The 27141-nt window shown below is 37.8% G+C and overlaps 1 protein-coding gene across 2 annotated transcripts in view; it reads left to right on the forward strand.

Moving 5' to 3' along the window:
• The window catches only part of PPP2R3A (protein phosphatase 2 regulatory subunit B''alpha), a 153008-nt gene that overhangs the window by 54057 nt on the left and 71810 nt on the right, over positions 1 to 27141 (forward strand). Inside the window, exons 1-4 of one of the 2 annotated variants that reach the window (XM_014828713.3) lie at positions 2033 to 2517; positions 4944 to 5210; positions 11727 to 11830; positions 17563 to 17665. In XM_014828713.3, coding sequence (XP_014684199.2) covers positions 2386 to 2517; positions 4944 to 5210; positions 11727 to 11830; positions 17563 to 17665 — 606 coding nt within the window. In that variant the 5' untranslated portion in view covers positions 2033 to 2385. Of the gene's footprint in view, positions 1 to 2032; positions 2518 to 4943; positions 5211 to 11726; positions 11831 to 17562; positions 17666 to 27141 lie in introns of those variants that run through there. The other variant, XM_044755283.2, reaches the window with a different exon arrangement.

Raw genomic sequence — 27141 nt, forward strand, 5'->3', positions numbered from 1 at the left:
AGTTTCTTTAAGGTAAAGAAGGAGCTTAAGTTAGTACTGAAGCAATTTGAATGTAGACACCTTCTAGATTTTAATGTTTTTTTTCCTTTATCTCACCCACACCTAATTTTATAGCAAAAAATTTTTAGTAGTAGTTTTCCTTTGCTGAGTCTTTATAAAACATTCAACTTAGCTGGGGTTTTTTTTTTTTTTTCAATTTTAGGAATTTTAGAAACACCTGGTTTTTTTCTACACATATTTCATTCATTTATGTAATAAGTAATTGAACCGAATAATTACTGTAAAAAGTACAACCAGCATAAACAAGTGGGGACAAACACAACCAACTCTTAGAAAGCATACAGCTCAGTTACTGAGGTAAGAAATCTGAGAGCATCACAGAAACTAAACTATTAGCCGTGAATCAGTGTTTCCTGGGCATTGGTGGTTCTTTTTTACAGGAGGAATGAAGAACATTGGCTAATCCAGAGAATTAAGTGAAAGTCATTAAGAGAGATTCTACAGTATTTCATTAAGAGAATTGCAATAAAGGGGCTTAAATAGGGAAACCTTCATGAAGTAGATAAAATTTGAGTCAGATTTTGAAGGATGGTTAAAGTGTGCATAATTTGAGGGGAAGGACTATTCTCAGGAAGGGGATGAAAAGTCACCCCCCTGAAGCCATGGGCTGGAGTTGGGAAGAGGGGGGAATACAATGTAAGATACGGTTTAGTTGAAAAAATATTAAATCATAACTCTAAAGACCTAGTTGCATTCATAACAGACTTTTTTGGTGTTTTAATTTGGAAATAAATAATGAAGGAGGAAAAGAGTATTCTAGGCAAGAGTGTAAGGAAAAAAATCTGGGAAAGCTATCTTGCTCAAAGAGTTAACATGTAAGCCCAGTGAGAGAAAATTGGGGGGAAAAGGAAGGGCCCAGGTTGAAGGATTAATTGTAATCCTCTTTCAACCATAGCACATCGAACAATTGCAGGTAAGGTTTTGTATGAGTGGAAAATTTCAAGCTTAAAAAGAAAGAAGAAATTTGAAAACCACAGGTTTAGACATCTAAGCCCAATGTACACATTATAAAGTGTTGTCAGAATGTCTTGAAAGGAAATCAAGGAAAAAAGCTAACTTAAGTTGTAGGAAACGATGGAAAACCGAAGAATTAGATTCCCACTAAATTAGACAAAGATTCAATAGAAGAGAGTTGTAAGCTATTTTTGGTTTTGGGGTTTATTTGGTAATTATGTTTGGTTTACATTTTCTAGAAGTAGAAAATATTGATTGAATAATGTGGCTGATTGAAAACAAATATTGAAATCTAAATAGTAAATATGAGAGAATACTTAAAGATTCACTTGTAAATAACTGTGAGGCAGATGTTTAATATATGATAAAATAATGGAATATTTTAAAAATCTAAGACGACTTTAAAGCTCCTTAAAAAAAGGTCTCAAATTCAGGATGTATTATGTCATTGCTATTTAATCATCTCTTGTACCTTTATTGTAGCCAAATTTGACTCGTATGTATCTAAAGCTGCTTTCTTACTGCATTCAATTGTTCCACTTTCTTAGCCAGTACTTCGACAATAAATTTTCAAATGTATCCAGATCCAGAGTCACTTCCAAAAACTATGTTTGATAACTAAGATAGTCTTCTGCAAACAGACAAAAAAGGGATTTGACTTTAAAATCTGAGACCAACAAATCTCTTTGTATATTACCATGTGAGGATGAAAGTTTGTTTTTCTCCATATTTTGATTGGGTATATCTGGAGGATTTTTGTTATTTGTCTCCCATCAAGTAAAAAAGAAAAAAACTATTCTTAAGACGATAGTTTCAAATTTGAAGTGCAGCCTGTTCTTTTTTCATAAAATATTAAATAGCAAAATCAAAAATGCTCTTCATGTTCTTTCTCTTCTAGTTGGAGGGGAAACTGTTTTATGTGGATTGACACCTCACATACTCTGAGTTTAAGAAGTTAGCATTATCTGAGAAGTCGCTATTTTTAGGTCCAGCTGTAATGTTTCTAACTTTGGTGCTCAGAGTAGTGGGTGCTTCCTTTCCCAGAAGGCTCTGTATTCTCAACATGTGTGGGTCAATTGGACATAAAGCTACCTACGAGGAGCGTCAGGCCCACTGCAGGCCGTGTTTCTAACTTGAAAATTATGAGCAGGTCTTGGGAGCCACAGGCTGTATCTGGGAACCAGCTGCATGTCAGTCCAAGCATGGATTGTGGTCCCTGGAGGCTGGGAGAGCACAATGCTTGAACTTAATTTCTGTGGGAGATAAGAAGAAAAAAATACCTTTCTACCTGACGAGATTGACAACTTATTAAATCTGACTATCTTCAGAAGTGTGCTGGACAGTTGCTAAGTAAATATCCACTTTTCAAAGATGATGATCAAGGAAACATCTCTACGAAGGGACCCGGACTTAAGGGGAGAGTTAGCTTTCCTGGCCAGGGGCTGTGATTTTGTTCTCCCGTCTCGGTTTAAGAAGCGGCTGAAGTCATTTCAGCAGACACAGGTTTGAAACTTGGGTGTTTCTTTTAAAATATTTTTATTACTAATAAAACCACCCAGTGAACTAACTTACAAATAATTTTACAGCTCACTTGATATTAGATCAAGGAATTAATCTGTGTCCTCTATTCAGCTATTTGCAGAAAGCTATTTGTAGAGAGATTCCAACAGGTTTAAAAATAGACCTTCTGGACCTGAAGTACAGTACTCACATTTTTCTCTTGTAGAGAGGGAATCCAGTTTTAGAGACAATACGTACAACTTAACAAATATTTTACGATTTACTTGGAAAATACTAGAACGTTTAACAGAAATATGTTGGAGAAACTAGAATTTCTGTATTAAAAGCCTTGTTTGCACTTAGAGTCAATAGACTGTATTAACATACGTACATCTGTAATGAATGTTTTCTAAAAAAGAGTATTGATCCTGGTAATCTGTTTTTTGAAGGGGGAACTATTTTTGTATATAGACAGTCTTGTGTTTGTGATCTAATGTATGTAGGTAAGGAGGATGGCAGTTCCTTCTGCATTAAGGCATGTCCTCCCTCAGCAGGCTGTGAGATGGAGTCATTTCTGCTGCAGTGACTACTTGCCGAGTCAATGCTTCATTGCTTGCAAATTTAGGGCCAGTGTCTCACCAAACAAGTTGCCTAACACTGAGTATAATATAAATCAAGGGCCGCACAAATGATGGCCTTCCAGAATCCAGCAAGAAACTGTAGTTTCATTGTTATTCTGACCCAGAATAATTTCACATTATTTGGGTGAATCATATGAAATTGCTTTTTTTTTAAATAGGTCAAAAATGGTCAAATATTGGAAATGCGACAGTGACATAATAGCATAAGGATACTATTCAGAATGACTATGTAAATGATACTGTGTTTATAGGGAAAGACTGAAGTGGAGAATTGAGATACTTTACCCAGCTAATTCTATTCTAATGGTATTCCTAGATTTGAATGAAACAGTTTTATTCAAAGTGAGCAGATGCTAAACTTGCCAGTAAATTTGGCAAAATTTATATTACTATATTTTACTCTCTAATATTTGTAAATGGTCAGGTTTATGACCTTAAACTACTTTAAGGTTTAAATCATATGTCTCCTATTGAACTCAATGAAAAGTAAATTGAAAAGTTCAAAATAAATGCATTCTTTTTATTTTCCCTTTAAATATTAACATCAATTTTATTAAATATGGAATTAACCAGTGAATTAATAAATACTTGTCTATTAGTGATTGCTCCATGTTAAGAAATACACTGAGGAAAGTAGAATAGACTATTATATAATCAAATATTTTCCCATTCAGATAAAAACTTAGATAGCCAGGGTTTGTTCTGAATGTCACTTACTTCTGCAAAGCAAAATTGTAGAGTTAACATTGAAGGCCTCACTCTAAAGCTTCTCCAGTAGCGTGTGTTCACTAGACTATTGGGTTTCATCCCCACCGGCACCAGTGATCTTAGTCCTATGGTTATAACTGCCCTGAATTTATCCATAACTGCCCTGGATGTCACACCAGGGGAAACAAAAAAAAGAACTTTGATGATTGTATACTTGAAGTCTCACAAATCTCTTTGAGTATAGAATAATAAAAAGGAAATGACACTAGTGTAAATGACCTAGGTAAAGCCCCTGAAGAATTATATGCCTTATCTTAGAAATTTACGAACAATTTCTACTGTTATTGACTCATAAGCCTATGTAATAATATTTGCAGATTTAGCACTAAGGCAGAGAGAAATCTTTACTTAGATTATCAACTTGTTAAATCAAAAGTGGTTTATAAACTTTAAATTGCTTTACCAATGTAAATGATTAATTATTATTGAATCTGAAGGACTGTGCCAAGTTATATTTAATCTAATCTTTGAGAACCCCCTTTGGCCTTGTGACTCATTTTCTTAAATAAGGACGTATCTGTGCCCAGCACTGTTCTGAAGCTTTTACCCGTGTTGTGTCCTGTGATTTCCTTTAATATTCACAACAGCCTTCCAGGGAGTAGGGGTTATGCTTGTTACTGAAATTCTAAAAGGTTATTTATCTTTCCTGAGGTCACAGAGCTAGTAAGCCATCACTGTTTTCTAAGTTTTTCATATTTCATTGGCATCGCTTCTCTCTCTGCCATTTCTTCCTTGACTATTGCTTTATATGGTGACATCCTGATACTGCAGCAAAGGCTTGGTGTGACCAGTTGGCCTTCATATCCCCAATAGTATTAGTATATGAGCAGACTCCACTCTGTATTAATGTCAGATATTGACATATGAGAAATGGGCCATATATAACAAAAGTAGGAGATTAAATTATATTCATCACATATTTATGTGAATAAAGCTTGTCTTCCTATAATACTCATGCTTTTCGAGGGTGGCTAAGACTGTTTAGAATTTTTGTGTCTCATAATTACATTTTCCTTCCAGATTCAAAATAAAACAGAAAAGAAACCTGGAACACCACTTCCACCTCCAGCCACCCTTCCAAGTAGTCCCCGACCTCTCTCCCCTGTTCCCCATGTGAATAATGTTGTGAATGCACCATTGTCCATAAACATTCCACGGTTCTACTTTCCTGAAGGACTCCCAGATGCCTGCAGTAACCATGAACAGACTCTAAGCAGAATTGAAACTGCTTTCATGGATATTGAAGATCAGAAAGCAGACATTTATGAAATGGGAAAGATTGCAAAGGTAATATAACTACTAAATGATGTCTGATCGCCTTTCTCTGTCAATCCCAACCTCCCTCTCTTGACTGCCTCTCTGCTCTCTGTTTTTAAGCATGCGTTTTTTCCGTGTTGAAAAAATGTATTTGATCCTGATGTATCTTTAGCTATGATCCTATTTCATGGAACTCTCAAGTTTGAAAAAAAACCTTACTGATCTTCCAGTCCGACCTCCCATTTAATATAGTAATTCCATCCATGACATCACCGACACACAAATTCATTCTCTGCTTCAATGCTTTCAGTGACAGGAACCTCACTACCTTGCCAAGTAGCCTGTTCTATCATTACATAGCCTGTCTTGTTGGAAAGATTTCTCTTGTGTTGAATATGAATCTTTTTTTGTTCTCACCTATTGATCATAACTCTTTGCCCTGAAGCCAGGCTAGGAACCATTAGGCTAACTCAACACAGTAGTTTGACTCCGAAATAAATGAATTTGCCACTAGAAAGCAAGCCTTTGATACTTTCCAATATATCCAGCTACTTCTAATTTAAGATCATAGCCTCTCTTGCCAGGACTACCATAACATCTTCAATAATTGGATTCTATACCTCCAGCCTCCTCCTAGAATAATTAATACTGGACATGACCATCAGATTATCTTTTGATATTTATATTCTCCAGCTCAGCAATATTCGGAGATTCCTCCCATGTGTAGCAGTGCTTTGTTTTGTTTGGGTTTTATTTTTATCATGCACATATTTTGAAGAGTCATATCATACCTCAGGATTTAGCAGTGGTTTCAGGCTGTGTTTCAAGAGACAGGTTTACTAGGCTAAGGAGGAGACCAAATGGGAGCTCCCAAGACCCATGCGCACTTCCACTAGGAACGGTTGTCCTGCTTTCAGGAATAATATTTAAGTTTAAAAACTGATCTTGAGGATAAAATCCAAACTACTGTTACCTGCTTGAGCCAGATCCACTTTCCCTCCTACAAGCACCCCTCTGCATTTGAGCTCTCAGAGTTCTCCCCTCCAAAATGGGCTTCCAGTCCTGCCAACCCCCACATCACCCATTCCTTAAGACCTAGCTTCCATTGTGTCTTTGGAGAAGTTCCTAAATCCCCACTCCAGTTATTCCCTGTCCTCTCTCTTACCTCAAACCTCAGAACTTTTGCTACTGCTGTTAAATAATTTGTAAATTTACAGTGATTTTAAGGGAAATGAGAAGAAATTCTTTCTTTTATTTCCCCATCCGCCCCCAGTCTTACAACTTGCTTATTGATCCCATAGATGTTTCTAATGAAAAACAGACTCTTTCATTCCAGAAATTAGAGCTCACATGTTTCCACTCTATTTTACATATGAGGAAACCGAAGTCTCACAAGTACTTACCTGAAGTCACAGAACTAGTACGTCAGGAGACAAGTCCTCTAACTCCTAGCATTGTGCTGTTTCCCCATATGTCATCTCCCCTGAGCACATACTAACATACCATTAGCTAGTTTCTAATCAATAGCCACCCAAATAAATTATAAGTTTCTTCAGGGCATTGGCATTTTCTTACCTAAAGCTTTGAAAGATGGCTGTTGTATAAACCAAGATGGTAAATTATCTGAATAGGCTGGAATGATTAATCTAAATCCAAAAGATAGAATTTAGCAAGGATGAATGAATTCTGCATTTGAAAATAACATGTTAACCACATAAATGCGAAATGGGGTATTTCTAGCATGGCAACAGTTTGTGAGAGAGAGACAGGACGTTTCATAGACTGCTTCAGGCAGGCAGACAAGGAGAGACTGTCCAGATTAAGGGACATGGTAGTTCCCCGGTCCTGTGCTGGGGTCACACATCTGGAGACAATCCAGGTGATTAGTGCCTCACTGGCAGAGACCTGCAGCCTGCTGTGTCTTGAATACAGGTCGTCTGGGTCAACCTTCCTCCTCTGAATATTCCCAGCCCCTGCTGGGGAGCCTGTTCTCAGCCTCTTCTACCGCCCTGCCTCCCCTCTCATACTCTGGCCCTCTCACGCCTGTATGGTGGTAGCCCTGCCCTGCTTCCTGATTTAGTGGCACCCCTAGCATTCAACAGATTCAGTGAGAGGAGGACAGAAAGCCTAAGGATTCCACAAGTGGTCAAGGGAGGGGTAGGAAAGAGTGTAGTCGAGTCAGGGAAGGGGGGGGTCTCTGCATGCTAGGAGTCAGGGAAAGGACTTTGTTATTTACAGGCAGTAAGGATCAGTCTATATGTGGCATCAGGAAAAACTGCCAGCTTTGAAGCTGACAACAGAAAAGTTTTAAAAGAAAACTATTTTGTTTAGCCGTAGTAACAGTGATTTGCATAACAATTTACTGTTTATACCTAATCGTCATGCGGCACAATAGCCAGTATAGCCATATAGCCCTTGGTGTCTTCGGATGCTCCAGTCCCTTATATAAAGTGCCATAGTACAATGAATACAATCGGCCCTCGGCATCCGCCAGTTTCTCATCCACAGAGTCAATTCAATTTCTCTGTATCTGCAAGATTCTCATACACGTTGGGTTGAATCCACAGATACAAAACCCATGGATATGGAGGGCAGACTGATTACATATCATGTACATGTCTGATTAACTTGTCTGAATTATACTTGATTGTAGTCCTGTGTCCCATTCATGGGTGCCAAGCATTTGTGATCATTGCTCTTAAACCTTAATCATCAGCTCAGGTAGCAAGGGAAACCGCTCATACGTATAAAAAGTTAAAACTAATGTTGCATATAAAAATGAGGATGTGTGTAATGACCTCAGAAGATACCACAAGTGAACTGGTTTGTATTGTTTCATTTTGGATTACTGTATCAGCTCATCTTATTGGATTTTGCCACTGTATTCTTAAAATCATTTATTTTAAAAGTTATTTTAATCGTGTCTTCCAGCTAGCTAATCCCCAATTAATCCAGCTTTTACTTGACTATGGCAGTCTGTTAGCACTCACTAAGCCATCGTTATTTTCAGCTGTTCTTTACTCTGCAGACTGCTCTCTGCCACAGGGCAGTGAGCTCTGTGCCTGCAGCACTTGCTCTGCGTGTGCGTGTCTTCTCAGGACAGGTTGGTTAGAAGAAAAGGAGAAGACAGACAACCTTTAAGGGACAATGAGGGAGAGGTGGTCCGAGCAATAAATGACCATTTTTATGGATTCTTATAGTTTATAAAGCTATGAGGAAAGCCAGTTTGAGTTTGCAATCTACTCTGAGTGACACCTAAGTGTTGCTGTTGAGACTGGGATCTGTTTTTTAAGTGCAAAGAAAACTCTGTGTTTATGAAATCTGAATCTTTTGATGAAGTTTAGCTCATTCATCTTTGACTTCAAACAGCCCTGGATGAGATTAATGCACATTTCTGATTAAATTCACAGTGTATAGTTTGTACCTTTTTCCACAGCCTTAAGTGATGATGGGGAAGAAATAAATATAGAATGAATCTAAGAGGAACAAAGGCAGGGTAGGAACAGAAAGTGAGGAACAGTCAGAAAAGCATTTGTCTGAGACTGGGCCAGGGGATTCACCATGGAGTTTTAGCCTCTAGCAGAAAGTTGAGGAAGAATGTAACCATCTTCTGAACCATACAAAGCCCCCAGCTTCTCTTGTCTGGCTGACGTAGCACCGTCTTGACCCATCGTGCCTTTGGCCTGCAAAGTAGCCTGTCTCTACCTGTATTTCTTCCTCTGCAGAATGGGATAAAAATAGCTGCCCTCTTCTGCATGGGGATCATGTGAGGATCAAAGGAAATAACAAGCGTGAGACGTTTTAAATGTTAAAGAACGTTACAAATATTGGGTGATCGTCTCTTTCTGAGTGTATCACTAGACAGTGTTGCTTTCAGTTCTTCATGTTGTTGGGCCATTCTTAGATCAAGTTATAGGTGTTAAGTTTTCTTTGCTCCAACAACTTTGATTGCTATCCACTGACTCTTGCCTCCTTCTCTAAACCTGTTTCCTAAACCCATTTTCTGTAACTCCCTGTACATCCCCACTTGTCATCCATGCTCTCCTGTGTAAAAAGTCTTGACACTGACTTGTTCTCTCCTCTGTTATAAAAGTCTCTATTCTGTTGCCCTCAGATTAATATCATTTACTTTTTTAGGTTCTTATTGATTTCCTGACACCTTTTATCTTAATTCTTTATTTTTAAGCAAATGCAAACCAGCCATACATTTTTTTTAAGTAGTCAAAGTGTAATGTCTGCAGCCCTTGTCATTCACTGCACTTCCCATTTTTTTATCCAAGGACCTGATACCCTCATGCTGCCTAACACTTGGCTACTCAGGGTACCCCACTATGAGAAATATAGATCAGTCCTTTCCAATCTGCTTCAACACATATCCATTCTGTACCTTATCTCTTAGGATTTTGCCTTTGGGTCATAATAACTTTATAAGTGTTAATGTCTCAGTGACTGACTTACTCGTTACAAGCTGGCACATATGCGTTTTAACAGGAGTCTTCTGGAGAAAAAGACTGTAATCCAAGGGAATGAAAGTTGTTTAATAGTGGAAGTAGCCCCGCGGGAGGTGGTAAGCACACAGACCCTGGAAATATTTTAGCTGATCACTTCCTGAGGTTGAGCTAGAAGATTCCTGATCCCTTCTAATTCTGAAAAATCCATGAGTGACCATGGGTGGCAGTTTCTTGCACTTTAGCAAGCCAGTTCCAGTCTCTCCCTGTACTTTATCTCTCTGTTTGTGGCTCTGCACCCCCATCTCCATAACACAGAATATTCTTTCACCTTTCCCAGCAGTTGCCAATAGTCTGTCACATTTAACAGCATTTTCTTGGCAAACCACCATTCTGCATGAAAGGGAGAATTGGGATTGGGGAAAGTGGATTTCATAGTTTACCACCCAAAGTATATTAATTATGAGCTTTGTACCTTGGCAGTGATAATTTACACAATAAACAAAATCCATTTGGTTGCTAAGCAACACTTTTCCCTCACTCTTGACCTCAGTGAAGGTATTTGACCTCTGGACTTAAGAAATCTTAAATTCCACCCTGCTTGCAGAACATGCATTAGTGGCCCTGGCAGGAGCAGCCTCTTATTTCTGCCCTGTACTTACCTTCCTTCTCTTGAAACTCTCCTTCCATATCCTCTTCTCTGACGTGAACCCAGTAGCCTTGAGTATTCCCTTAGCATAACTAATCTCAGGCTAGGTACTCTTCAGGCTTCTGTGGGGATCCCCCACAACAGGAGCAACTTCACCTGAACCTAATGTGGATTCACATCCATTCAACCTGCAAAGGAGAAGCTTCGCTTTCTAGAAAGATGAAGACTCAACAGATCCTATATCTAATATGGATAATATCTTTATCTAATAACAAGATGTGACCCTTTGAAGAGTTCCAGATTTGGGAGTATGTTTTACATGTATATATAAAATTAGGAACGTTTCAAGATTATTTCTCTACTTAATATTATTACTTAGAGGGAAGAATTTCCCCTCTAGGAAAAAAGCAGGTAAATTTGGTAAAAACTCTTTCTTAGAAGAATGTAAGAATAATTTTTTTTTTAATTGAAAAAAGAGGGGCCAGCCTGGTGGCTCAGCAGTTAAGTTCACACATTCCGCTTCAGTGGCCCAGGGTTTGCTGGTTTGGATCCTGAGTGCATACCTACACACCACTTGTCAAGCCATGCCGTTGCAGGTGTCCCACATATAAAGTAGAGGAAGATGAGCACAGATGTTAGCTCAGGGCCAGTCTTCCTCAGCAAAAAAGGGGAGGATTGGTGGCAGATGGCAGCTCAGGGCTAATCGTTCTCAAAAAAAAAAAAAATTGGAAAAGGAACTTTTTATTGGGGAGAAAAAAAATCATTACTTTTTAGAGTATTGTAGTTGTTTTATATTCATTCCCAGTTCTTCCTTTATAAAAAATATGTAGATATTTGTGGTACTTGTAAAATATAAATAAATGATAGCATTTTTACCTTTCATCTTTTACCTGAATTGTAATCATTTAAATAGATTTGACAGCTATTTTCTTGAATGGTCTAGGTTTTTCTGGTTCTTCTTGAACCTGGGGCTTAATAACATAATAGGCAAAGGAGAGAGAAGAGCTAGATGATAGAGCATATTAACGTGACCAAGTGATAATGGTGGCTATACGTTTCTGCCGTAGGAAGGAAAGACATATGCAACCATGACATTCAGTCGTTTCTTTTTCTTTCTGGAAGGTAGAAAATATGTGATATAAGAGTGATAGGAAGGGAGACTGGCTGCTCTAACTATCAGGATAGGGGAAAGAAACATCGCTGTATTGAACTTGGAGAAAAGGTAAATGGATTTCTATTTTCTTCTTTGAACACGTAATCCTCTATTCTGTTTCCCTCCATATCTCTCTGAATCTGACCTAGCTGATATATTTGCTTCTGCCCCAGTTTTGCTCCTCCAAGGGCCCTTCTAGCCAAGGTGGCACGAAGGGTAAAAGCCACAAAGGTCCTTTCTCTGGCCGTGTCATCTCTTCACCCTTAGCTTACACTGTATTTGTGTTTTATTTGCAGGTCTGTGGCTGTCCTCTCTATTGGAAAGCCCCCATGTTCAGGGCTGCAGGGGGAGAGAGGACAGGATTTGTGTCAGCACAGTCATTCATTGCCATGTGGAGAAAGTAAGTATGTGAGCATTTACTCTGGTGCTAGACAAAGAAATATGTTTTATAAAGGTCACTTATTTTACTCATCTATTAATTTTCCCTTTACTCTTTATTTCAACAAGGAAGATTCAGTCATTCGCAACCATTTATACTCACACACAAATTCTCTTCATAAGCCATTATCTTACATGTCTCTAATCAGTAAAACAGATTTTCACAAATACCTCTTTAATAACTATTTGATAGTTTCTTAGTTTTACTTGTTAAATTTGGTTCTTAGGATTTGACTTCTGTAGCAGTGACATAAAAGTAAAGATTCTCCTTTAAGGGGAGCACACCACACGTGTCACATGAAAAATACAGCTCCAGTCTCGCAAAATCCAATTTAGAATTATATCTAGTTGACTTATTAAAAACAACTGAATTCTAATAGATTTTAATCATTACTTTTTGAAGCTCCAGTTAAGAAACACAGGAATGGTACTTTTATCAAGATACTCCTGGATTTTAACATCCTAACAAGTTTTCTTGAATTCAAACCCAACTTTCTTCTTTCTTTTTTCTCCCTTCTTTCTTCTTTAGAACTTATATCTTGATATATTTATACACTTTAAGAGAATGTCACAGCTTGCCCCTTCCACTTCTTTTAACTGATTAGCCTAGCCTTCTTTACATATGTTCTTCTCACCTTTTCTGGGCTAGACACCCTTCCTGGTAAACTATTCGGAAATGCTATTTGCCTGTTATCATCATCATCATTATTATTATTATTTAAAATCAACATGTAATACCAACAGAATTCAGCTTACAAATTTCTTCTGATTTCTTCTTATTTCTTCATGCCACCTAAAAGCCCTTCGTAGTATAGTGCTTGAGAACATAGAGGGTGATTAGTAAGTGTATTCTTATTTTTAAAAATCGAGGAGCGAGTTGAGTTCACCAAGTTCTTCCGTGCATTACATTAGAACTAAAGTGATGAGGGTGTATGCAACTCTACCAGTTGATTAACAACTTTGAAAGAACCACACCAAAGCTAAAAGTTACAAATGCTTTATGTTTTCAGGTGGATTTTAGTCATTTTGTTACAAGGAATAGTTCTAAGTTGTCCAAATACCAAGGACTAAAAGGGCCCTAGGAAAATCATACCTCGTACACCATAGGGATGACACTCCAAAGTCATTGTCATGGTCACCATTTCACCTCTCCTATCGCAAATAGAAAACTGCTGGAGAAAATCTAAGAAATGTCTTTTTTTTTTTTTTTTTCAATGTATGGATAAGCAGTTGTAAGTGTAAGGGAATTCCTTGTAGGCTAGAAATTGCAAAGCACTAATTAGCCAGGAGTAAACCAGCAAAGGAATTGGCATCTGCCCTTGGGGTATTTATCATTAGTATTTCTGGTAGCCTAAAACCTGGGGGAATAAAGTGGAAGAAGAAAATGGGCCCGAACAGTAGGGAGGTCAGCTTGGATTCCCTCTCCCTTCCCTACGAGTAAAGCCAGGACTTCACTGGGTGGTCTGGTTGTCTATTATTAATTATTATTATTATTATTGCTATTTTAAATCAGCATATAACAGTAGCAGAATTCAAGAACTTGAAACCTGCAGATATTCTATCCTTCATTCAGCTAGCTTCTCTCACCCACGTAGGTGCCAGGCCCTGAAAAGGCCTCGACTGGAGTATGAACTAGGGGTAGAACGATTAGGGATATTGCACAGCTCTTGTCAGAGGTATCTTCAGCCATTGAGTTCAGCCTTTTTGGCAAAAATCATCTAACAATCTGGGAAAGCAGCAAGGAGCAAGTTATGATTGTTTAAGAGAGAGCTTTGAACAACCTGGGAGATTGAAAAAAAAGGAAATATTCTGTTCTATAAAATACTAGAGCCGGAGACAAGAACTGTAACTACTTATATTCTAAGTTATTTTGAATATTCTAGGAACCTCTGTGAGCCTGAAGCTGACTATAGGAAAGAAAAATTAGCATCCAACTTGATTTACCTGCAATTAATTGCATAACTTTAAGGAGAGTAAGAGCTACCTTTTTTGTCTTAAGACTGTGTGTCACTGAGATGGGGGTGGGATGTGTGTTGGTGGATAGAGAAGCAGCGGCCACAGCAGCTGTATTCCTTCATTGAGATGAATCATTTTAATTTTATCTCTAGGGAAAAGAGATTTCTGCAAAAGGCAAAAAGGGAAAAAAAGACATGAAGCACAGGTCTTCATTTTAGGGAAGTGCAGGAAACTGCTTATGAAGTTATATAGCATGAGCAACTGTCCCTATCTTTTTTTCATTAAAAAAAATTCTATGAATAGATAAGCGTGTGTCTATATTAAAGCTTTATCTTCTGGCCAGATACTAAAATGGTTGGAGTGCCCTCTAGTGGAAGCTCCTCTCTCTGAGCTCTTAAAATGCCTTTAAAAGCCAGGATGCTTTAAAGGAGACCCAAAGTGTGGCTAGTGGGGAGACTAAGCAACTAAGTGTGATGGTTTGAGTTACTACACTGACCTTGAAGAAGATGTGTGTTTATTTTTTTAATTTTTTAAATATGTTATATACTTCGCATTAAAACAACTTGGGCCCAAGTATATAGTATATATATTAAAACTTTCAAGTACAAAAAATAACTGACAGATAGTGACACAGAATTAAAACATGTCAGCATATAGCTATGCATCTGAATTGCTCTATATAATCTTAGGAGAAAAGTCAAATATAAAAGTCACAGCATAACAGGAAATACTTTCCCTCCTGTCCTTTCCCTCCTGCTCATAGGGTGGAGGCCTACTAGTCCTCCTCCGAGTGGTTGGAGGATGAACCCCTTAACAAGCTCTTGTTCCCCTCCCTCTGCTCCCCCTCCTTTCCCTGCTCTGCTGCCCCTTTCATCTCTGTGCTCTGACATCTGTTTTTCTTACAGTCCGGACATTTTTAGGAGAAAGACATTGCTCCACAGCTCTTTGTTTGAATTCCTAGATTACCAGCTTTGTGGCAGAGCTCCTCTCAAATGGAGGCAGTAATATTGCTTCAGCTTTACTTTCTCTTACCTTTTCATGACCACATGCCATTTGTCCATTAACAAAACAATATTTTGTCTTAAGAGCTCTGGAAGAAAACAGTTTAGAATAGCTATGTTTACCTTCTTTTTCTAGCTTTCACGACTTTTATCATCTCCTTTTCTCCTGCCATATAGAGTTCACTAGCTGCTAGCATTGGCTGAAAATTGTAATTCACCTTTTCTTTCTATTTTTTGCTTCTGATAGCAATAGACCATACCTGATTTGACTTTTCCCTCTCAGAGTGTTGCTCCTCTGTTATGTCAGTGCAGTTTTTATTTGGTAATGCTGTCCTTTCTTTAGAGACATGCTCTTTTCCAAAGACCTCGCTGCCTTTTTGTTGTGATCATCCCACCCATTTTCTAATCCTAAGAGTTGGTTCCCATCAGCACCTATTGCACTAATCTTCTTCTGAAAAGTATATTTATTTAACTTTGGGAGCCTTGAGTATGCTGCAGAATGATAAGGAGAAAAAAAATATAAAGATAATACCATAGCTTTAATAATCACAATTGAAATCGGTTAAGTATACATATACGTCTATCTATCTATCTATGTATCTCTCCATCTATACATACATCTGTCAGTCAGATCACAAACATTTTTCAGGAATCTTCTTTGTGAAAGTCACTATGCTAGGTGTTAAGCAAAAAAAGAGCTATAACTTTGCCTGCCCTTTAGGTGCTAGAGAGATAAAAGAAAGCTAACAGTATAATGGTATATATAATAGGTATAAATTAAAGTGTACAAAGATCAGTCGAAATTTAGTTGTCAGAGAAAGCGTTTTGAAGGAGGTGGGTTATTAGCTGGACCTTAAAGACTAGTCAGCATTCAGGTAGCAAAGTTGGGAGGGTGGTATTCTAGGAGAGTAGAACAGCATGAGAAATGAGGCAAGAATGTGTATGGCAAGAATGCACATGACACACTCAGCCTGCTGCCTGGAGTGGAAGTTTCATTTAGCAAAGTAGTGAGATAGGTAAGTAGGCAGGCTCCAGCCTAATTACAGAGGGCCTTAAATGCCCAGCTTCGGTGTTTAGACTTACTCATATAAGTGGTAGAGAGCTAGTGAATATTTTTGGAAAAGGGTAACATATAATCAAAGAATGTTTTAGAATGATGAATTGTCTGTGATATAAGGTTGGATGAACACTGAAGCCTGTTAGGGCCCTCTTCCCTTCTAGCAATCTCAGCATGAAGTAATAAGACCTTGGCCTTGATGGTACAATGGAAATAGAAAGGAAGGAATGGTTGTCTGAAACAACTTGAGGAAATATTGCTCAGGACTCCAGTATTCCCATCCTGTGTTCCAAGCACCTAGCTATCCAAGCTAGAAACCTGGGAGTTGTCATGGACTTCCCCCTTTCAGTCCTCCACACTTAGCAACTGCCACATCCTTTCATTTCAACCAAATTTGTGCCTTTTTACTGTTTCCCACTGCCAGTATCCATGCTCAGGCCCTTGGTTGGATTTTTGCTTGATATTTCTGAAAAACACCTCTGGTCATGTCACTGTCCAAGTTAAAATTCTTCTATTGAGGAGATTAAAGTCCACGCTTCTCAACCGAACTCAAATGGCCCCCAGGATCTGATCCCACATGCACATGCCCCTTCTCTGGCCACCTGAACACTTGTAGTTGCCCAGATCTCCCATACTGTCTCATGCAGGCATTTGTACCTGTGACCCTCTTGACCCACAGCATCCTTCTTCCCTACTTCTCCTTTTGAGGGAATCTCACTGGCCCTCCTGTGTCCTTCCATGACACCCTGTTCTTATTACACTTCTGTCATGGCTCCTGTCACGCAGGAGTATAATTTTACTAGTGTAGCTCTCTCACTAGACTATAAGCTCCTTACAGTGCACAAAACTACATCCTCTTTTCTTTATATCCAAAGTGTCTTCAAGGCCAGACACAGTACTTGGCACACAGTTAGCATTCAATAAATGATTAAGGAAGGAAAGCAAGAAAATTTGGAGACTAATTGGATGTGGGGAATAAGGGAGAGAAATAAGTTTAAAACAACTTCAAAATTCAAGCCCAGGTAACTCAAGATGGTACCACTATTAACAAAAATAGACATCCATGAAAAGGACTGGTTTGGAGAGGAAGATTTTAACTTTGGTTTTTGATATTTTGACTTTGCTGTCAAGAGTATAGAATCCAAATGAAAACGTCCAGCTATTAGTTGGATATGAGGAATTCTTGGCGCCCGGAGACTTAATAGGGCCTTCATTTTCTTTTAAGCCTGGTCCTTCAAAGTCTAATTTCAAAAGCCCCTATCAGATTGGCCCTGAATATGTCTGCTAAGCTGGGCAAACAGAACTTTATGTCTTGTGTGGTGCACAGTAGTCCATCTGATGTGTTTCCCTCCTGGCTGGTGGCTAACTTTGGAGTTCTGGTTCCAGTGTCTGATGGTAAAGCTGAGTGTATTTTTACTTGCATTAGTTCAGTTGACTCTGTGTTCTCAGCCCCAGAAGCATTCTACAAAAGCAATATACCGTCTTGTTATTGAGCTTTTATGAAGGTGTCCATTTAACAAAATCAAGAACATGGGAAAATTCTCTTTTTTTAATCATTGAAAAGAGAGCACTTGATTCTTGATGTAAATGGCCTTCAGATCAGACTGAAATTACCAACTATTGATGTTGTGGTCGTTGTTCACAGTAGCCAGTCTTCCTAAGCAGTCATTTCTTTTACAGGTTGCTGAATAACCATCATGATGATGCCTCTAAGTTTATCTGCCTTCTAGCAAAACCCAGCTGCAGCTGTCTAGAACAGGAGGATTTTATCCCTTTACTTCAGGTAATTTTCACTTCCTTTTAAAAATGGGCTTTATTTTCAGAGTTTCAGAGCTTTTTAAAAATTTTTAAACTGTAAGTATGTCAATTGACATACACAAATCTAGAGGTCAGATTTCTAGAAGAGTAGTTTTCAAGTTTGTTTTAGCAACAAAAATTCTTTTGTTAGATGAAAACACGGAACCTAAAGTATAAAAGAGATAAAGTATAAAAGAGAAGAATGGGGCCACTCAGGCTCCCCCTTGCCCACCCACAGCAGTCACTGAAGCACCTTCTGAAACCAGGCGTTTGGTCTAGTTGGCCAGGGTGACCTCTGTTAAGGTTAAAGAGAAAGAGATCTCCACCACAAAGAGCCCACTTGGGGAGTGTTTGTACCGAGGCCTTCCGATGAGAATCTGTTACATACCAATAGTGGATCTGTGTTCACTGTGGCATTCTTCATAGCCTGATATATTGCATGTTAATATTCTTAATTTCATGTCTAAATATTTGGTCTTCCTAAGCAGATCATAGATTCCTTGAAGCTAAAGTCTGCCTTTCATTTTTGTTGAATGCACATCGTTTTAGTTGTTCCAATAAATCTTTGTTAACTGTTAGTGAGAATGTCTAAAGAAGGACAGAAAAATACATTGACTTAGTTGGGTTTTTTTTAAGTTGTATGCATGGCTGTCATCATTTTTTTTTTAATTTTTAGTGAAATATACACACAAAAACACACAAATCACAAGTGCACCCATCAGTGAATTTTCACAATGTGAGCACATCTGTGTAACTAGCACCCAGATCAAGAAAAAAACGTTACCAGTACCCCCAAAGCCTCTTGTGTTCCTTCCCAGTCACTGCCACCCTTGGGTAACCACTATCCTGACTGCTGACACCATAGGACAGATTTTTAATTGTAGTAGCAATTTTCCATGTTCAGAATACGAAGTTTGGGTTTGATTTATTTTACATTCAAGGTCTTTGAGCTTGTCTTAATTTGCATGATGGCCTTGATTATCCTTAGACTCATTGGCTACAAGTTTTTGTTCCCCTTAAAAAAATACTCATGAGAATAAAGATTCTTAATAGGTTTTTACACTTAATCAAGACCATTATACATAATAAGATCCAGCATTAGATATTTCTGTTTATGTTTTGTGAAATTGCAAATATTCAGTGTTTGAACTGCATTGCTAGTAAAACATTACAATTTAATACCAGCTCTCTATCCACCCCTCACCCTTACCCCTCGATCCGTTCTTAGCCCTGCTCAGACTGATAGAAACTGCATCTTTTGGGCCCCCTTTGCTGACTAGCTTCTGGTTGGGTCTGGCCAATGGATAGCACTGCCAAGAGATGGGAGGGCAGAGGAGAAGTTGGCGTTTCTTCCCCACTGTCTGCTTCATCACAGGAACTATGTCTCTCTACAATACAGCTTCTGCTGGACAGCCCCTTCTCCACAGTTCTAGTGCCTGCTGAACTCCCATTATTCCTCCCCTTGTCCCTTCAGTGCCAGGGATCTAACAGTATCGTTCTGTTGCTTGTCCCTGGTTCCTCACCATTCTCTTGTTTGATCCTTTAACCTGTCCTCAACTCTACACATCTCTTCATGAAAGGTTCATATGGATGAATTCTTTTTCCTATGGGGACCCTACCCTGACTAAGTTTTATCAGAAATTTTAATAAAAGCTTTGACAGGAATATAAATTAAGTCTGTACCAAGAGAATTAAAACCACAAAACTATAATTATGAGTTAGTGGACATTTATACTTCCTTCCCTTAAATATAATATAGACATTTTATTTTTATTTAAGAATTGGACTTGTGGAGTCTTCTGGTAAAAGATGACACACTGAATGGATACATTCTCCTCCCATTCTTTCCCAAAATCTTCTGAAGTTAAAATATAGAAATCTATTTTTTTTTTTGGAGGGGTGAGGAAGGTTGGCCCTGAGCAAACATCTGTTGCCAATCTTCCTCTTTTTGCGTGAGCAGTATGGTCCCTGAGCTAACGTCTGTGCCAGTCTTCCTCTTTTTTTGTATGTAGGATGCCACCACAGCATGGCTTGATGAGTGGTGTGCAGGTCCATGCCTGGCATCTGAACCTGCAAACCCCTAGGCCACCAGAGCAGAGCGCATGAACTTAACCACTATGCCACTGGGCCAACCACAAAATATAGAAATTTAAGGGGCCAGTCCGGTGGCGCAGCAGTTAAGTTTGCACGTTCTGCTTCTCAGCGGCCCCGGGTTCACCAGTTCGGATCCTGGGTGCGGACATGGCACTGCTTGGCAAAAAAAAGCCATGCTGTGGTAGGCATCCCACATATAAAGTAGAGGAAGATGGGCATGGATGTTAGCTAGGGCCAGTCTTCCTCAACAAGAAGAAGAGGATTGGCAGTAGTTAGCTCAAGGCTAATCTTCCTCCAAAAAGAAAAAAAGAAAAGAAATTTAAAAGGAAGAAACCCATGAAAGTGAATGGAATGGTAGAGAGGAACAGGGGAGAAAAAAATCAGTGCACAGGAGATTTCAGTATTTCTTGAAGATAGAAAGCAGAAGCAGGCTAAGGAAATCACAGTCCAGAAGGAGGGGCTTTGTATGAGCTGCAGCAGAGAAGTGGGCTACTCTGCTCATTAGGATCCCAGAGAGGCTGTAAACGCAGGGTCAGCAGATCTGATGAGAAGTATTCGAAGTAGGGATTCATTGGAAGTTGACATACAGAACAATTGACTGGTTGACTCCTTACCTGGTTCCAAAATGTAAAGTGCAGCCTAGCGTTTACTTACCACCTAACAAAATAACCAATAAAACATGTTAAGACAAGTTCCAACAGAGGAACATCCTAGATTGTGTCTGGCCAGTACTCTTCAAAATTGTCACGGTCATCAAAAGCAAGGAAAATCTGAGAAAGAAACTGTCACAGCCTTTTGGAGCCTAAGGAGGCTTGACAACTGAATGTAATATGAGATCCTGGAATAGAAGACAGACCTAAGGAAATGTGAATAAAGTTTGGCCTTTAATAATAGTAATAATAATGTAATAATAATTGGGTTTTTTTTTTTTTAAGATTTTTTATTTTTCCTTTTTCTCCCCAAAGCCCCCTAGTACATAGCTGTATATTTTTCACTTGTGGGTCCTTCCAGTTGTGGCATGTGGGACGCCGCCTCAGCATGGCTTGATGAGCAGTGCCATGTCCGCACCCAGGATCCAAACCAGCGAAACCCTGGGCCGCCAAAGTGGAGCGCACAAACCTAATCATTCGGCCATGGGGCCAGCCCCCAATATTGGTTTATTAATTATAACAAATGCTAATGAAAGATGTTAATAAAGGGAAACTGGGTGCAGGGTATATAGGAACTCTCTGTACTATCTTCTCAATTTTTATGTAAAACTGTTCTAAAAATAAAGTCTTTTTAAAAAATAATTACTATATTATGATAGATTATATAAAACAAGAACAGAATGTTATGAAAACAGAATGCCAATGCAAGAAAGAGCTATTGGAATTTCAAAATGTAAGTACCAAAATTAAAAATTTCAACATAAGGCCTGGAAACTAAAGTTAAGGATATCTCCAATGCATGCATTCACAAATGTGCACACACACAGGGGAGAGAGAAAGACAGACACGCAAGAGACATAGAGGACCAATTCAAGAATTTCAACTTGAATCTGACTAACTGGAGTCTGGGAAAGAAAGAAGGGAAAAAACGGAGAGAAGGAAATCATCAAAGAAATAATACAAGATGGAGAGAACTGGAGACACTGGAGTGATATGGTGAGTTCAAAGAGCAGAGGAGGAATCCAGTGGGATTCCTTGGGATTCCTGTTTCCCTCTTTGGGAGAAACATAACATGCTTGTGTACCCAACATCTGATCAAAAACAAAACATGATCCTCCCACCCCAGCCTCTCATGCTCTCTCGAGTCACTTTCTACAGAATCAAAGAAATGATACAGAATGCAAGTCTTTGGTTGAAAGGAGCCACTGAGTGCCAAGCACAATGAATAAAAAAAGGACATACACATAGGCATGTCCTCTTGAAATTTTAGAACAACACTGATGAGGAGAAGATACTAAAAGCTTCCAGAGAGAAAAACCAGGTCACCTTTATAGGAAGAAGAATTGGGGTGGTATTAGATTCTCATTGGCAGACTGAGGAAATGGATTTGAACTCAGATTTCTATATCCTGCCAAGCTATCAATTGGATATGAGGTTAGAATAAAGACATTTAAAAACTCAGGAAGTTTATCTCCTATTTTCTTAGAGAGTTATTACTTGAATATATGCTGCAGTAAATTAAGTAAACCAAGAAAGAGGAATGCACAAGATCCAAGAAACTGGATTCAATCCAGAAAAGCAGTGAAGGGAAGTCTCAGGATGGCAACTGAAGAGCAGCCAGTCCAGAATAGAGAAGGTTGTGGGATTTCTCTGGGAAGGAGTTCTCCATAAAGGGGAGTATGGAGGGCAGGAGTGATTCCATGTAATACTTGTTACATTTAAGAACAGGGAAACTGGAGAGTATGATGAAGGCACAGCATTCTGTATCAACAAATTAAAGAAAAGCAATTAGAAACTCCAAGAAAAATTTAAAAACTGTGTAAGAGAGTCATGATCTAAAGATGAAGCAGATTGAAATATGGCATGATATAAATAATGGAGAGTAGGAAAAGAAAGTCCATTTAACCTCAGTGCCTGGAACATTCTCCTTTGAATGACCCAAGGGACATTACGTTAGACCAATAAGAAATGAAGTGCATTCCTTGTATACTGGTTACCCTAGCATTCAATAGTATTTATATAGTCAAAATATTGTAAAATATTTTAGTGTATAACATCTGAAATCATCCTATGGATAAACTATACAATGTAAAAGTCAAAATATTACCAACAAAATGTGAAGGGGCAAAAAGAGGGAGAAGAAGAGAAAATAAGAGTAGGGATGCTATTATCATCATCCTATGTAAAGGGAAATTAAGCCAAGATGAATAGAGTGAGAATTAAATGTTTAAATATATTATTTGCAGTTTACAAAAATAACCAATATAAGAACTAGAAGTCATACTTCAGCAGATGACATGATTTTATATATAGAAGACCCTAAAGAATCCATGAAAAAAAATTTAGAAATAATAAATGAATAAAGTAGCAGGATGTAAAATCAACACACAAAACTTAGTTGTGTTTCTATATACTAACAACCAAGTAGCAGAAAGAGAAATTAAGAATATAATCCCATTTACAATTGCAACAAAAAGGAAAAAAGTACCTAGGAAAAAATTTAACCAAAGCAGTAAAAGACATGTACACTGAAAACTGTAAAACATTGTTGAAAGAAGTTGAAGACACAAAGAAATGGAAAGATATTCCATGCTCTTGGATTGGAAGAATTAACATGGTTGAAATGTCCATACTCCCTAAAGCAATCTACAGATTCAGTGCAATCCCTATCAAAGTTCCAGTGGCATTTTTCACAGAAATAGAACAAAGAATCCTAAGATTTATATGGTAGAACAAAAGACCCTGAATAGTCAAAGGAATCCCGAGAACAAAGAACAAAGCTGGAGGTATCACACTCCCTGATTTCAAAATATACTACAAAGCTACAGTAATCCTCAGCATGGTACTGGCACAAAAACAGACACACAGATCAATGCAACAAATTCGAGAACCCAGAAATAAACCCATGCATCTATGGACAGCTAATTTTTGACAAGGGTGCCAAGAACATACAATGGAGAAAGGAAAGTCTCTTCAATAAATGCTGTTTGGAAAATGGACAGCCACATGCAAAATAATGAAAGTAGACCATTGTCTTACACCATACACAAAAATTAACTCAAAATGGATTAAAGACTTGAATGTAAGACCTGAGACCATGAAACTTCTAGGTGAAAACATAGGCAGTACACTCTTCAACATCAGTCTCAGCAGCATATTTTCGAGTCCCATGTCTGACCTGGCAAGGGAAACAATCGAAAAAATAAACAAATGGAACTATATCAAATTAAAAAAACTTCTGCACAGCAAAAGAAACCATCAACAAAATGAAAAGGCAGCCTAACAATTGGGAGAAGATATTTGCAAACCATACATCAGATAAAGGGTTAATATCCAAAATATATAAAGAACTCATACATCTCAACAACAACAAAAAAACAACCCAATTAAAAAATGGACAAAAGATCTGAACAGACATTTTTCCAAAGAAGATAGACAGATAGCCAACAGGCACATGAAAAGATGTTCAACATCACTAATTATTAGGGAAATGCAAGTCAAAACTACAGTGAGATATCACCTCACGCCTGTGAGAATGGCTATAATTAACAAGACAAGAAATATCAAGTGTTGGAGAGGATGTTGAGAGAAGAGAACTCTCGTACAGTGCTGGTGGGAGTGCAAACTGGTGCAGCCACTATGGGAAACAGTACAGAGAGTCCTCAAAAAATTAAGAATAGAAGTACCATATGATCCACTATTCCACTGCTAGGTATTTATCCAAAGAACATGAAAACACGAACGTGTAAAGATATATGCACCCCTATGTTCATTGCAGCATTATTCACAATAGCCAAGACTTGGAAACAACCTAGATGCTCATCAAGGGACAAATGGATAAAGAAGATATAGTATGTATACATAATGGAATGCTACTCAGCTATAAAAAAGGATGAAATCTTGCCACTTGTGACAATGTGGATGGACCTCGAGGGTATTATGCTAAGTGAAAGAAGTCAGAGGGAGAAAATCAGATCCGTATGATCTCACTCATAAGTAAAAGACAAAAACAACAACAAACACACAGAGACAGAGTTTGGAAGGGTGGTTACCAGAGGGGAAGGAGTCAAGGAGGAGGGTGAAAGAGGTGATTAGGCACATGTGTATGGTGATGGATTATAATCAGCCTTTGGGTGGTGAACATGATGTAGTCTACACAGAAATCGAAATATAATGATGTCCACCCAAAATTTATATAATGTTACAAAGCAGTGTTACTGTAATAAATAAAATAAAAAATAACAACAACAAACAAATAACCTGATTTTAAAATGAGCAAAGGACTTGAATGGACATTTCTCCAAAGGAGATAAAATGTCTAACAAGCATATGAAAAGATGGTCACTATCACTAAATAGGCAGGGGAATGCAAATCAAGACCACAGTGAGAGATCACCTCACACCCATTAGGATGGCTTTATGGAAAAAAAAAAAAGTATTGGTGAGGATGTGGAAAAATTGGAACACTTGCACACTGTTGGTGGGAGTGTAAAATGATACAGCCACTATGGAAAATAGTATGGAGGTTCCTCAAAAAATTAAAAATAGAACTACCATATGATCGAGCAACTCCACTTCTGGCTAAATTTCCAAAAGAATTGAAAACAGAGTCTCAAAGAGATAATTGCATTCCCATGTTCATTGCAGCATTATGGACAATAGCCAAGAGGTGGAAGCAACCTAAATGTCCATCAACAGATTAAATTCATAAAGAAAATGTGATATATACATACAATGGAATATTATGCAGCCTATAAAAGAAAAAGAGAAATGCTGTCACGTGCAACAACATGGATTAACCTTGAGGATATTATGCTAAATAAAATAAGCCAGTCACAAAAAGACAAATAATGCGTGATTCCGTTTATATGATGTATGTAAAGTAGTCAAACTCATAGAGATAGGCAGAAGAATGGTGGTTGCCAGGGTCTGGGGGAAGGCTGGAAGAGGGGGTGGTGGTTTGGTGGGTGTAGAGTTTCAGTCATGCAGGATTAGGGAGAGGGGATCTGGGGATCCGTTTCACAACAATGTGCAAGTGGTTGACAGTATTGTACTGTACACTTGGAAGTTGTTGGGAGGATAAATTTTGTTACGTGTTTTTTTTTGGTCACAAAAAGGAAAGCTGGGTGGCTATATTAATATCAGACAAAGTAGTTTTTAGAGCAAGTAACATTGCTTGGGAATGATAAGGGGATCAGTTCATCAACAGGAATAACAATTCTAAATATTTATGCACCCAGTAACAGTTTTTTAAAATGCATGAAGCAAAATCTGATAAAACTGCAAGGATAAATCCAGAGTTGTAGATTTCCATGTGCTGCTCTCAAAGAATAGAACAAGTAGAGAAGAAGATAAATAAGGATATAGAACACATGAACACCACTATCAACTAACCTGACCAAATTGACTTCTTTTGGTTTTTTAAATTATTGTTTTAATGTTTTTTGAAAATGGAATGATGCTATATTAAGTAGTAAAAAAAATTTTAGAAAAAAATATTTTAATTTTATTTCAGATGATAAATTATATCCTGTAAGTGTAATCAGAAAGTTAATTATGTAAATTATTAAATCTTAGTTTTGTTTTGTTTTGTTTTCTGGGTTTGAGTCCTAGCTCTGCTATTTATTAGCTTTTTAGCTTGAAGATAGTCTTTTTTTTTAATTGAGGTAACATTGGTTTATAATACTATATAAATTTCAGATGTACATCATTATATTTTGATTTCTGTGTAGACTACATCATGTTCACCACCCAGAGACTAATGAACCATCCATTACCATACACATATTCCCTAGCTCCCCTTTCAACCACCCTCCTCCCCCTTTCCCCTCTGGTAACCACCAGTCTAATCTCTGTATCTATGTGTTTGTTTGTTGTTGTTGTTATTACATTTTATGCCACAACAGCAGAATACACATTCCTTTAACATGTACACAAAATAGTTACCAAGATAGACTATATTCTAGATCATAGAGCAAACCTCAATAAATTTTAAATATTCAGCTCATAAAGTGTGTTCTCTGACCATAATGGAATTCAGTTAGAAATAATAACAGATATGTGAAAAATTCCCAAATATCTGATAACTAAATAACACTTCTAAGTAACCCATGGGTCAGAGAACAAATCAAAAGGAAAATTAGGAATTATTTGAACTGAATGAAAATGAAAACACAACTTTCAAAATTTGTGGGATACTGTTAAAGGTGTATGTAGTAAGTAAATTTAGCAAGGTTATGGATGCATAATCAATTTTCTTTGTATATACTAGCAACAGACAACTGGAAATTGAAATTTTTTAAATGCCATTTATAATACTACCCAAAAATATTAAATTCTTAGAGATAAATCTGACAAAAGATGTGCAAAACCCGTACACTGAAAACAGCAAAACATTGCTGAGAGAAATTAAAGAACATTTATATAAATGGAGAGATATGTCTTCTTTATGGGTAGGAAAACTCAATATTGTTAAGATGTCACTTCTACCTTAGCTTTGACTCAGAACCATAGTAATGTTTCACATACTCTCCGTCCAAGAAATAATGAATTAAAATCAACAAGGAAAACAACCCACTAACTGGGAAAAAATATTTGCAAGTAATACATCCAACAAAGGCTTAATATCCATAATATATAAAGAACTCACACAACTCATCAACAAAAAATTAAACAACCCGATCAAAAAATGGGCAGGAGACATGAACAGACATTTCTC

Source organism: Equus asinus, chromosome 21 (assembly GCF_041296235.1).
Source record: "Equus asinus isolate D_3611 breed Donkey chromosome 21, EquAss-T2T_v2, whole genome shotgun sequence".
NCBI lineage: Eukaryota > Metazoa > Chordata > Mammalia > Perissodactyla > Equidae > Equus > Equus asinus.